General features: G+C 42.2%; 1 protein-coding gene across 1 annotated transcript; it reads right to left on the bottom strand.

The window, feature by feature from the left end:
- Nucleotides 1-10,856: 10,856 nt before the first annotated feature.
- Nucleotides 10,857-14,364, bottom strand: zic2a (zic family member 2 (odd-paired homolog, Drosophila), a). The gene is made up of 3 exons (XM_008282188.1): nucleotides 13,392-14,364; nucleotides 12,011-12,174; nucleotides 10,857-11,838 (listed from the first exon to the last, which is right to left on the bottom strand). The coding sequence occupies exons 1-3, from the start codon at nucleotides 14,362-14,364 to the stop codon at nucleotides 11,644-11,646; spliced, it is 1,332 nt and encodes a 443-aa protein (XP_008280410.1). The 3' UTR covers nucleotides 10,857-11,643.
- Between the last annotated feature and the right edge of the window lie 91 nt (nucleotides 14,365-14,455).

Genomic DNA, 14,455 nt, shown 5'->3' with positions numbered 1-14,455 from the left:
TCAAGTTCACACAGTAGCTGCATTTGTTATGTAGGAGGGCAATAATGTGAGACCCTAATGCTGAGTTTTATTATGATATCCATGTCTAATGTTCTACATTCATCTCACAAAACAGATGCAGACGTGCCGTTAACTAAAATCAAATACCTGTGAGCTGTGTATCAAAAACAAAACCTGACTGACATTATGGCAACAACTCAAACACAGGCTTTCATGGAAATTTTTTGGAGAAATTTTTGCAAATAAGCCCTGGGGCATCATTCAAAGTGGTCCGATAACTAAAAGACAAGCCTGTATCGAAAGGCTCAGTTTAATGTCGAGCAGGATTTCATCTTGCAAAGACTTTCTGACAGGTGGGAAAACATTCACCTGAATAAAAACTGCAGCCCTTGTATCAGAGATGAGACAGGCTCTGCACAGCAAATCAATATCATCCCCAGGCTGCATGTGTTATTGAGAAAGGGCCATAGCTGCCCGAGACATTACATTTCTAAACAAAACACAGGTAAATCTACAAACAAACTCGGGGCCATGAAGCTATGTCTGGGGGTTTTTTTTGTTGTTTTTTTTTTTATTAAAAAAAAAGAACAACTTAGAGGGCAAACAAGCAGTGCCTTATGGTTTTCAAGGTCTCCATTTGTTTTTCCGTGTTCCACTGTCAGGTGCAGAGAGAGGAGAGAGCAGTGGAGAGAATGGTGAGCCGTAGAGGGTTAAAAGGCCATGGCTGGGATTATAGCACAAGTAGGGACCCCATACTGTGGCCTGACATGCCTACCAGCTTACAGTGCATTTTTCTCTGACAATGCAGGGTCATACACTGTCAGAAAGCATGAAATGTTTTCACACATATGTTGAAAGACAAGTGAAAAGCTCAATGTTGAAGAGCGTCCTCCCTCAAAGGTTATCTGCTTGCATTATGCTTTTTTATTAACAAAGTCGTCTTTCAAAGTCAGAATCAAATTGTGGAAAAAAAGGATATTTTTTAATCACCACGTGCTCATGAAGTTTGACCTTAAAGGACAGTTTAACGTCTTTGCCGATTTGCTGGTAAGTCTACAACTCAGAGTGTGTAGCTATCTTCACTTCAGTTTGGGAGAAAAATCTAAAATGTCAAAAGCCCAATCATCTACCGAACAACAATCATACACCGTTCAATTCAATGCCTTTGAAATGATTCTGCAAGAAAAGGTGTTTTTACACTCTTACTGAGAGGCCACTGTGCACAAGGACGAATGGCGAGGGCTCGGTGGTAGCTGCTAATCAGCATGGGAGCGAGCTAATCCTGCCGCCAATGAACTCATCTGTCTGTCCACTCCACCCTCAGACATGTGCTAACATGCCATAATAGTCATAATTCTACTCTTGCCCTGGGCTCTGCCACCTCAGCCACCTGATTAAGGCCCAGGTCCCAAAGGTATCAGTGTTAAAGCTTTAGCAACTCCACTCTTAGCATCACAGCGCCCCATCTATGGCCCCTCCATTAAATATGGCATATCTGAGGCAGTGAGGGAGGCGTGTGTGTGTGTGCGTGGTGTCAGGGAGGGGAGACGGGCTGTTATTCACAGAGAAAGCTTTCTGTGCATCTGACAAAAACAAGAATGCTTCACAGTGTGTCATCTACATCACTCCCTGATGCAGCATAGGATTGTCTTTCATCAACAGCCAGGGATGACACTTTCCAAATATTTAATACATGGGGGATTTCTCATTCAATCCGAGTGTGTTTAAACTGAAATAAGAAGAAAAAAGAAACCGCCCCTCCACCAAATCTTTTTCTTTTTTTTCTTAAACCAGTCGTGAAAATATCATGTCATGAATACCACTCTTTTCACGTGATTCCCAATCCTCCTGCTTCACTGTAAGTGGCTGTCAACAGTGTGTCTGATTTATTTCTCAAGTGTTGGTGGGACGGGGGCTCCCGCGTGGCACCGGGGGCCGGGGTGGTGGTGGTTGGTGGTTGGGGGTGGGGCTGTGAGGGTTGGGGGGGGGGTCCGGAGGGGCACGCAAAGCCTCAGCTTCCTCCGACTCAGGAGACTCTTGGTGGGAAGTAAACTTAGCCAACACTCCTGAAACGGGGTGCCACACACCCATCAACGCCTCCTTTGCAGGTGAGTGGAGAAAAACAGGAGACGGGAGGGAATGTCAGTCTGAGGCGGCGTGTTGAAAAGAGCCGCGTGAGTGTGTGTGACGCATTCTTTTGGAGTCATGTTTATATTCATGTTTTGCAAGACAAATATGGATCCTTCACAAGTATATATGCATAAAACTGACACGGAGAGGAGTAAAAGCACGCTGACAAACATGTGGTGCCCTGACACTTTTTTTTTTTTTTTTCATCACTTGTGCACAAATATGCAGGCAACACACTCGACTATCCATCAGCGAAAAGTCGCACATGGCTGACTTTTCTCTGGAATAAAAAATGATGACCCAGCACTTAAAGCTTTTACACCTTATACTTTTACGGATTTTATATGTTTGCAAATAATTCCTTACAAGTAAAGAAATAGGAAGGAACACAATATTTGTTGCACATGTCTTCTCAAGTAAAAATTAAACCTGCAGTGCGGAATTTTTGTCTCCCCCTTCAGGCAATGAGAGTAATTACACAAACACCATCTGTGCATGTTAATGACGTGTTAATCACTTTCTCTTTAGACTGTAAACCTTCCTCCAAACGCTAGGTTTAATTTTTATCAGAAGCATCAGAAACTTACTAGGTTTTCCGACTGTACTCATAGTTGGTGTCGACAACTTCCTCTCCAACGCTACTCTCTACTTTAGCTCTGGTGAACCGGTTATTGCAGGTTAGCGTAAAATGCATCGCGAGCACAAAATGTCATCAGAGACAGAAGATTCAAACTCTTCAAACGCTTCGAAATACAGATTTTCGAGGCATTGGTAAACCCCATCAGCTCTGTGTTCTATACTTCGAAGGGGCTTGAATGTTCACGTAAAGTCCTGCAGCGCTTCAGCTTAAGAATCTTTTATCAACAAATAATTCAGTCTTCTTCTGGATTTAGCTCTCTCTCCGGAAACTAAACAAAATGAGGCGTGCTCATTTCTAATGTGACTTTTTGTTGTCCGTCAGAGAACCCAAACTACTAACCACATACCTGGGTAGCATCGATACAGCTTTAGAATCTCTCCTTTGAGTTAGCTCACTCGGACTGACTTTGATTTTCGATTCAAGTAGCATTGAAAAGGACGAATAACATGAACAAAGAAATCATTTTGCAGGAACAGAGAAACTAAACAAAATGAGACGTTCCCATTTCTAGTACAATTTCTGTGTTACATTATTATTTATTTACATTATTTCTCGTGTATGAACAAATTAAGTGAAAGAAATTCCAAAGAACACAAACTACTAACTTCATACCTGGGTATTACCGACACAAAGAGCTTTACACCAGCAGATCACACCCTCATAACCTCTTAGATTACTGTCAATTAAATCAATTCTGTCAATGAGAAATACACAGAAACACCCGGAATCTAATGAGACCAGACCGGACCGGACATTGACATGTCAAGTGCTAACTGACTGCCTGTCAATACACTCACTGACCAGAAAAGTCTCTAACTGTCAGGGGACTTTGAGGTACAAGAGAGAGAAGAGAGAAAAGGAGGTGAAAGTCAATCAAATTAGCTCCTTCCAGCTCACTAAACTCAAGAACCAGAGGTAAGCAACCACAGCCTCTTCTGAGAGAGCTGACAATGTCTACGGGGTGCAATCTGAGTGGGAACCCTGCTGAGAAAGGCTAGCGCCGATAAACCTGGAGGAAACTGTCGTACTTCTTCACATATCTGATAAAAAAAAAAATAAAGTCAGGAATATATCAACACATGCAATCAATAGCCCATATCGCTGTTGTGACCAAATGGTGGTTGGTTTTGATGGGAATGCAAAGAAGAAAGTTGAGGACTACTGATTTGCATGTGACAAAGCCTACACCAGTGTGTTATTTGTTTGTCTCCTCTGGTGAATGGAACCCTCTGGAGAGAAGCAGACAGTGAAAATGCTGTTAAGATCAGAGTGATAATGACTTACTGAATAAGAGTCTGCATCATGGGGACTGCAACTGGTTTGATCCCTGTCCTCTTTCATTTCTGTCTCATTAGATAAACCTGTGGAAGTCAGACAGCCTCTTACCACCGATGTGTTTTAAGACATTAAACATTCAACACAGTCATGTCACAACACATCAGAAATTAAATCATCTCAAAGTGAAAGGGAAATTTACTGACAAAAAAAAAAACTATCTTCAGTGCTTTCCTTTAGATTAAGCTCATGTCAAGGGGGTTGTCTTGTAAGATTTGAGGAGGAGAGAGAAAAAAAATCAATAAATTCTGAAAAGATGAGAAAACATACCGGGCGACAGAAGGTTGGAAGGCTAGTGTGTGTGTGTGTGTGTGTGTGTGTGTGTGTGTGGTGGGGGGGGAGTAGCAGGGAGGGGGATATTCAACTGATTCCTGTGTCATATCATATAAATCCATTTGAATATGAGCACCGACTTTTGTTTTCTGATCGCTCTTGAATTGAACGTGAGTGACAGCCGAGGGGGGCACGAACACCGCGCTAACACCTAGGGTTCACTGGCATGAATTGTTTTCCGAAAAGAAACAAAACAGTCCTTCAGAAAACTTTTCTAATGTGTCACAGCGAATGTTCAAACACAGAGATCAACCGGGAGAGTTGATTTGTAGTGACTTACAGATTACATGTTTATGTCGTGATAAGATTCTACCGGGTGACCTTTGAGTTTGCTGTCGCTGCCGGAGGAAACTTGAGTAACAAAAATCCTAAATTTGCCCATTTAACGGGCTATCAGGGCTGTCTTTTTAAATAAAGGTAACTGAGTAACATCTCATAAATGATCGTGTTAGGCTGCTCGCTATCATCACATTTTCGTCTGAGACAGGATGAAGCAGTTTGATGTCAAAATGAGGCCCTTGTACTCGCATGTTTTTCTTTTTTGCAAGACTTTTCAAGACAAAAATTTGGGTTTAAATGAAGCTAAAGAAGCACTTTGCAATTTAGTACTGACTTCTAGTTTAGCTTGGACTTGACTCTGAGGTGGGCCCAACGTCTTGTTTCTGCGTCATCATCTATGGTGGTCCCAGTAATACTCATGATAGACTTTTTCCAGCTTCAATTATGAAATGCAAAAAAATATGGCCATGAGGTATGTTCCATTACTCGCCGGCATTCCTATAAACCAGAAAACACACACACCACCCAGTCACCTTTTCTCCACAGAGTCCCCCAGGGCACAGCTCTGGTCTGTTTGAAGATCAAAGGAGCTGAGGTAAAACAGCATGTTTACAGGTGTGAGGAAATTGAAAATTTCCTTGGCCTAGTGTGGTTCGAATTGAGGAGGAAGTCTAGGTTCATACGTGTGAGCGTTGGGAGTGTTGGGGTGATCATGACTGTCCTTTTCATGTATTTTTTTCTAAAACATTCTGCAACTGCAACCTCCAACTGATCCACGTACTGTGTGCATAAATACGTGGAAGAACCGAGAACAGAAAAATATTAATAGCCCGATATTGTGTGTTATTTGTTCGGTTGGTTTTGTGTTCTGCTTGCAGGATAATTGGTCTTTGATGGTACACCTGCTCCTGTCTTGAAGAGGCTTGGCTGCAGCAGAAAGGAGTTACCTGAAAAAGTCTCATATTAACAGCACATTACCTATTGTGGCAAATAAACAGAATTGGCAAGGTGCTGTACAGGAGCCATATTGAGAACCTCACTGCAAAAGCAACAGCAGGGGAGGATGCTGAGTTTGTGAGGGATTAGTGGAATTCTAACACTTTTTGGGGGGAGACCACAACAATGAGCACACCTCAGTCAAGCTCGAGTATGTCATTTACTCTGCACCTCTCCACTTTGTGTTTCTCTGTGTGCATGAGAGGACCAGCCATGCCAAGCTTTCTGCATGAAAGGGAGAGTGTTTAGCTTTTGAGGCTATTTGTGCTTCTGACTCTGTAGTGTTTGTGTCCGATGGGAGGTGCCTGCGCCAGCTTCCTTAAAGGAGTAGGGGGTTTTGTTTGTTTCTCCACCGTGCCAGGAGAAGTGACAGCCATTCCGGCTCTTTCACAGAAACACATTCATCTGTGTGAGAAAGGCGGCCGCTGAACTCAGATGAAAGGCCATGGGAGCAGCGTTGCACAGGAAGGCAGACTGTACATCGACTTCAGTACAAACACAACATAAGCCATGTCACAGACAGACAGAGGGAGAGGGATTCAGAGAGAGAAGGAGAGAGAGAGACAGAAAACGAAAGAAAGAAAGACAGAAAAAAGACAAAAAGAAAGAAAATATATTCCTTTCTCTAGCCATAGGAGCAAACAGCAAAGAATGGATCTATTAACTGGCCTTCCCACACAACATCATACTGATTATGTTTATGTTCTACTTATGATAATAAGGTGGACTGCACAGATCTGCATAATGAACTAAGGCAAACAGTGAGAGAAGGCCTTGTCACAAACAGTCTGTATTTATTTTTAGCCAAACAGACTGCATTTAAACATGATATCAAAATAAAAGCAGGAATCATGACACTGAATTATTTCCGGAACTCAACTTTAATTCACAACAGGCCACAAGAATCTACAAAAAAACTATAAGGACAAAATTAGAGTGCATTGTGCCTGAAATATTTTATCTAATTATTTATTTTTGTTCTTTGTTGCATTGTTTTACTTGTGCTCATTGTGGACTGTTTTAATGAAATATTATGTGATATTTACAATCCCTGTTAAACCCATCCTTTAAGTCAGGACGCCCAGTGTCTGAGGTGACACTTGTGTGGCTAAAAATAAATCAGGTCGGCCAGAAAACTCATTCATTTCATTACAGCAGCTCCAATTCAATTAAAGGATATGGCGTTTGTTTGAAAAGTTTTCTTTCTAAACACGGTCACCGTCAAAACTCCTTATAGTGTCTCTGTTATTTCTGCTGGAAGAAAAAGGCCCATTTGGGAAGTATCACATTGTGAAGTGAATTTAGATGAAAAGATACGAATTTAGAGTGCGCAAAGAAGGCAAATATCCCTTTAAATCCATACATGTAGTGCAAGTATTTATAATGAAGCAGGTATTCAAAGAAAAGAAAGGCCTGCAAGTCGATTTGGCATTGTCTGGAACTTCTCCTTCCACTGCAATTTAATCCTTTTAAACAGAAGCAAAGCGAGAAATAGATAAAACTACAATGTTTGTTTCATTTCGGTAAAGGTAAATGATTAAAAGACTAAAGGTATATCTGTTTTAAGGTGTGTATATATATATGTAATTTGCAATGAATTCGTTTACAAACTTGTGAACTTGTGCGCTTTCTTTGCAAAAAGAAAATAAATAATAAAACCATGACTGCGCGCTGTTATTGTGATGCTGTAAGGCCGCTTATTTATTTATTTCTTAAGATTTTTTTGTGCTGCTGTCACTCCTGCACTGTGTAATTACACCTCGTCTGTACGTCTCGTGTATTTTACAACAATTCCCTTTCATTAATAAAGTGGTAAGCGATGTAAAAGCCCACTGAGCCCACCTATTGTCTCCCAATGCTGCGCATCATTACACACTTTATAATGTGCGTAATGACGTCTCATATCTCCGAGTAAATCAGGTCAGTTTTATTACATTTGATGTAGTTGTCTAATCAGGATCAAGTAACCTAGGTGTGTCTCCCTGATAGCTGTACGTTTTATTTTTTTAAATCCACCTTAAACGAACAGAACGTCTGACAATGACGACATTAAAAAACACAAACAAACAAACAAAAATAAAACCAAATGAAACTGCCTTATAAGGAGCATTGCGAATGACGAGGAATCATCATTTATGCTGCGATGTCAACTTAAGGCCTGTCGGTGCTTTAGTTTTATTTTTCTAACCCTTAAACATTATAATGAGAGATGCTTGTGCAAAATCACATGCGTATTAAAAGGAAGCATCAACATACATCTTTTCCCGCATTTGCAAAAAAAACAAGGACATAATTAGTGCTTATTGTGCGTGTGTTTGTGTGTCAGAGAGAGAGAAAGAGAGAGAGAGAGGGAGGGAGAGAGGATGGGTGATACAGAGAGAGAGAGAGAGGAGATAAATTCACCTGCAATGATAAATGACTGACACTTCTGACATGTTGCTGCGGTTGCAAACCAACAAGTACAGCTCAGGACGCGCAAACACACACGCACACGAGTGCTCCAAAGGGCACCACTTGGACGCGCTGACTTAATTTAATTCCCAGGAGGCCTTACAGTGCTATCCGCATTTGCTTCGCCCTCTGACTGAAACTTCAACCCAACCCCAATTAACACAGGAACTAATATAGCTCACGTCACATCGTGCGCTGAGACTGCAGCGAAGCTTAACGTTGTACCCAAATATCGACACGCTGGCCTCTGTCAACTGGTGTTCATCATAAATGCGCCCCCAAATACGGCCTGTGACTGCACACCACTTCCACTTTTTCCTCCTCCACCTCTCCACACTAAAACCCATCTTCACTGACCTGGTGACAAATTAAAAAATAAAAAAAAGCTGTGCGCAATTACGCACGAAGTTTGTGGTTAAATAAATACATGTATCATATATGCTGGGCCTGCTGCTCATAGAATGCACACTTTGCCTTAATAAAGAGTTTTAAATTGTTTCTCAAAGCATCCTTCTTCATTTAAAAAGAACAACTGTTAAATTGGCCATAAAGGTTGTGATAAGACAAGGAAACACCATCACCGAGTTGTTCAGATCGTGACAAAGTGGCCTAATATTCAGCGTCTATTATTGTGTCAAATTAAACTTGTTTTTTTTTTTTTTAACCATTTTGCAAATAACAATATTGATGACCGATCTCCTGCCTCCCTACAGTCTGTCGCAACAACCTTCTCTTTGCCCACAACGCTGCACAGCGACTAAACTTACCGCACCACCTCAAAGAACTGAACTCTGACCTCAGTCCAAATATTGCTACGTCTCTTCTACGCTACGGGCTCCGCTGAGGCAGGTTGGACGAGTGTTCTTAAAGTATATTATCCTTTACAGTACAGGCAACAATGTACAAAGAGCAGTGAGAAGAAAAGAAAGAAGAAGAAAAAAAAACTGCTTCCTTCTCTGCGGATCAATATCAGCACAGCAGGAGCCGAACAGGAACCGACATCGACACACTGTGTGGAGCTGACCTTTCCCACTCCCCACAGGTCATACCTTCCTCAGCCGAGGAGGTCACCGGGCCAGCCACTGAAGGCGCCATTAAGAGGTGATTTCAAGTGCTAAATATTCTGCATATAAACCCACATTTTTCCCCCTCAGCCCACCAGCCACCGCACTCTTTTCTCTTAAAGCAGTTTGGACTGGCAGATACATGAATATGTGAGGTGCACCATGGGAAAGGAGCCTAACAGGCTTCTGAAAGCATTTTAAAGAGGCACAAAAAAATATTTTATTAGGTTCTAATAGATTTTAGTTGATATAATTACCTGCTTGTAATCAGCATGGCTTCCCCGGAGATCCCCAACAACCTTTACTTTTTATATTTACTACACGAGCAGTTTGTGTAATGTTGCAGCTCTGGAAGACAGAGTGCCACTTTGCTGCTGTTTCTGCGGAGACTCGGCCTCGTAACGAGTCCCTCTACGTGTCTGCTTTGCTCAACATCCATGAAGCACGACGCATGTTAACAATAACGACAGCAACTTATTCGCTCAGAAGCATGCACAATTAGCAGAGGCCAGGAAACCAGCAGCCAGCTGACAAACACTCACTTCCCTGCTTAATACAAATGCAACCTTATTATTTTTATTTTTTATTTTTTCTTTGGCCTGTAGCTTGACAACATTTGTGCCTGTTTTTCCTCGGAGAGCCTCACATCCGTGCGCGCAACGCAACACAATAATCTGTCATTATCTTTAATCACAGCACCGCAAACCGTCAAATTCAAACACGCCCGAAGCGCTTTTTTTTTTTTTTTTTAAAGCCCATCTAAATTAACAGCAATAGGACGACGAGAGCATATGGTCATCTCCCAGAACAGGTTCCAAAGTGGAGCAACGTAGATGCTCTCCTGGATGGGAGGACTAAGCCGAGTCAAGCTCAAGTTCACGGCTGTTCCTGCACTAAACTCCTGTGCAGTGAAGTGTCCGTGTGTGTGTGTGTGTGTGTGTGTGTGTAGAGAGAGGGGGAGGGGTTTCCATTTAACAGGCTGTGTTTTCAAATAAACTCTGACATGGTTAATATATAAAGTGACATAAGATGATGATGTATGGAGGAGAGAAGGTTTGTCCACACTCAAGTGTTGCATGTGCTGAGTGTGCAAGAGGGATTTAGGTTTTTTGTTTTTTGCTTTTGTTTTTGAGGTTTTTTTTTTCATTTGATTTAAAAATAAATAAATAAATTCTTTAACTGTTTTTTTTTTACTAGTTTGAATTGAAGTCGTCCTATAAGGTATGGTTTATCCTCAAGAATATTTAAACTGTGGTCGGCACACTTAAAACTCCCCAAAGCTCCTTGTTTATTCCAGCACCACAACAGCCATGTTGTTTAGGGCCTGTAAGCAGGCTTTGCAAAGCTTGAGGTAAAACACCATATTGTTGCTCAGCCCAAACACAAGACCCTCAGTATTTAAAAGGAGGTGGTGGTGACTACGTTAAATGTCTGACAGCATCAATGTCTCAAAAAATCCCTGATTAATTCACAAAACAAGATGCAACCCATTACAAAAATAAAAAGAAATAAGAAGAAACTGCACCCAGCGAGTACAGAAAAGGATGAAAAAGCAAAAGAATATTTAGCACTTGCAACACCTTTTATTATATTTGTATGCAGTAAAATTCTTATCACAATAAGGAAGAAAACACCTCTTAAAACTTTGAACAAAGCACAGAACGAAACAACTGCCCATGTTTAGCTCGTAATTGTACATATTTATAGTAAAGAAACATTCTTTATAAATACTGTTTCATCTGTAGCAAGTAAATACCATAATTTAATTACAAATGGATAAATATGGCAGTTGATATTTACAAAAGGAAGGGTGTAGTTACAGAAAATCCAACGGCACAACGTTTATTGTCCTCACAATCTTCCAGATAGTATTTCACAATTCAAACTTGCAAAGCACAAAACATCACAAGTTAAGCCCAGCAAACTAAAATATACATTCACAAGCATAATATTGTGGTCTGTTTGAGTTAAATGTTAACTTTGGCACTCTTTCCAGTTTATAGATGTTTAGTATAGTACAATCAATTTGCCTTAGGATCACAATATTCAACATTATAGTACAATTTTTATCGTAATATGTGCACTAAAAGTCCAGTTAGAGAAATAGCTACCATTGAAGGAACATCTATACACCAAAGACTGACAAACTATCACAACCAATGGGAAAGTGGGTGTTTTTTTTTTTGTTGTTTTTTTTTTAAGTAAGTATTTACAATATGAAATACACCTCAAATAATATACATATTTTTCCTCTGTTGGTAATCCTCATCTTCCCTGTCGACTCAGAAAAATAATAAAATTAGAAAATAAACGCTTGTGTGCCTCTCCTGTGCACGTGTCCCAAAAAAAATCTCCTGCTTGAATGGCCTCAGTGCTGTGAAATGAGTGTGTGTTGCTTCATTTTCAGCTTTAGTCCTACACATACCATTCACTGAAATTGGAGGACAGGCCACTGTGGCTGGTGGTGTTGTGCACAGCTGAGGCTGGAGACAGGGTGGTGTTGCTTTGGGTCTCAGTGGTGGGAGACACCAGGCCTGGAGGCGTGGAGGATTCATAACCAGAGCTGGCTGCTGGTGATGAGTCTGATGCTGGTGGAGAGGATTCATGGACCTGGGAATGAAGAAGAAGAAAAAAGAGAGAGACACAAAGTATTTACAATCTGGTTTATACATGGGCGTAAAAAGTCAATTTGGATGAGAATAAATGCTGTAAAATGTAAAAGTATGTGAGCACACAACAAACATAAACAACACACACATGTTTCCTGCAACAAGCTACTTACCTTCATGTGTTTTCGTAGAGAGCTGGGATGTGTGTAGGACTTGTCACACATTTTGCAGAGATATGGCTTGTCAGACGTGTGAACATGCATGTGTTTCTTTCGGTCGCTGCTGTTTGCAAACCTTCTGTCGCAGCCCTCAAACTCACACTGGAACGGTTTCTCTCCTGCAGGAAGAATAAGGGGAGAAAAAAAAACAAGAAACACCGTCAGATTTTTTTTCTCTGACTAAGAACGCCTCAGGCTGAGTGTGTAACAAGCAGGGATTGTGTAGATCGCTCACATTCAATTGCAAAAGTTGAGTGCAGACTACCTACTATGCATGTGCTCTCTCTAAAAAACTAAAATAAAGCTCAATTCTCAAACAACTCCTTGCATTATCCCCAATTGTTATATGCAAAGTGTTTTTTTTAAAAAAGCCCCCTCTTTTAAAAGCTGAGATTTGGAGGGGGGGAGTTGCTGCATCTTATTTAGCCTAAATAATGCGCATAGTGATTTGGAGAGGGGGGTGGGAGAAGAAGGCGACAAGGCCGTCCTTCGTAGGCCCTACAGAAGGCATACCATTTGCTGAGGAGACAATAAAAATCTAATTAGCACCTGAGCAATTTCATGGCACGGCACCATAATGTATTTCCCAAGAAAATAAGTCCAAATGTGAAAGGCTGGTAATGGCCCTGTCTGGCACCTTGGCTCATATCAAAAGGGGACGCATGAGAAAAACAAAAGGCATTCCTCGCAGCAGCACTACTGCTGTGACCAAATCCACACACAACTCCTAAAACAAACATTAAGCAGGAATCCATCCAGAGCTACATACTTTTTTAAAAAAAATAATAAGGCCAAAGTAAGAGGAAAAATCTATATGGAAACGTGCGTGGGTGGCAGAGGGGCAGAGATGTGAGCCTACAAAAGCGCAGATATGATTTACTACGCTGCTCTACGACGCACGCAACGCGCTCCCGCCGTCCCCTTTGACCCATTTCTAAAGTTTGCTCCCAACAATAAAACGCAGACAAACCTGGTTAAATTGTTCTGGACAATGTTTTTGTTTCCCCTCCATCAGAAAGAATTGTTCGAATGCGGCTGTGCAGCGAAAGAAATGAATTATCCCGTCATCCTGAACGCATTTCCTCTCCCTCCTGGACGTGTTCCTAAATCTGCTTTAACTGTTTCTACGAATACTATCTGCTTTAGCAGCCTAAAATACCCGCTGGTAATTAGATCTCAATGTGTGTTTGTCTTGGCAAGACGCATATTTACAACAACGGAATAAACGCACATGCACGCTCAGTGACAACAATTACATCATTCTTGCTATTTAAATAAATCAGAACAAAACAAATAAATAAATTGGGAAAACACGGTGCTGGTAATTTTTTTTTACCTGTGTGCGTTCTCTTGTGGATCTTCAAGTTTTCCGACCGTGCAAAGACCTTTCCACAGCCGGGGAAGGGGCATGGAAAAGGCTTCTCTCCAGTGTGCACCCGAATGTGGTTCACCAGTTTGTATTTTGCCTTGAACGGCTTGCTCTCCCGGGAGCAGTCCTCCCAGAAACAGACGTGGTTGGTCTGCTCCGGTCCACCGACGTGCTCTACCGAGACGTGCGTAACCAACTCGTGCATGGTGCTAAAAGTTTTGTTGCAGCACTTCTTGGGATTGCTCAGCTGCTCGGGGTCGATCCACTTGCAGATGAGCTCCTGCTTGATGCACTGCTGCCTCATGTAGCGGAAAAAGGCACCGGGGTGGTGGTGGGCTGCCATGTTCATCCCCATGTTCATATTCATCGAGCCGTACTGATTGTGGAGCTGCGCGGCCGAGTACGGGTCGGTCCTCGGGCTGGAAACCTGGTGATACTGGTCGGAGCGTCCGAAAACTTCTCCGGGTAGTCCGAGCCTCATTTGGCCATTCAGGACGTTCGGGGATCCGTGCGAGCCATGCTGGTCGTGGATCCCGGGGAACAAAATGTGGCCTTGAGTGTCTGTGTGGGAGTGATGAAGGGATCCCGCCGTGGGGCCAAAAATAGTATGTTGGCTGCTCGCCGGAGAGGATTCTCCGAAGCCGCGACTACGAAAGAGAAAGTCCCTGGTGGAGTTGAAAGGCGAGCTTGCATACGACGTGACATGGGCGGCGTGAGCCCCTAAAGCCGCAGCGGGGTAGCCCGGCGCCTGGGTGGTGAAGGCAGAGCTCTGTCCCGGAGAGAGATCATGGTTCAGCTTAAACGCACCCATGTGTGCCGAGTCTACAAAGCTATTTTGTGCCAAACTCAAGTCTCTCTCCTGCATCTCGCTGGCTGAGTGATGCCTGGCAAATGAGCCCACTCCCAGTCCGGGGAACTGGTGACCAGCATCCAGTAACATTATTTCAGAGAAGCGGTTATTTTTTGTCGTTTAAACCAGCGCAGGACTCAAAGCTACAGCGAGTAAGTTAAAGGAAGAAGAAGAAAAAAAA

This window comes from Stegastes partitus, unplaced genomic scaffold (genome assembly GCF_000690725.1).
Source record: "Stegastes partitus isolate 25-593 unplaced genomic scaffold, Stegastes_partitus-1.0.2 Scaffold7, whole genome shotgun sequence".
Classification (NCBI taxonomy): domain Eukaryota; kingdom Metazoa; phylum Chordata; class Actinopteri; family Pomacentridae; genus Stegastes; species Stegastes partitus.
This window is presented reverse-complemented; position numbering and strand designations above follow the sequence as displayed.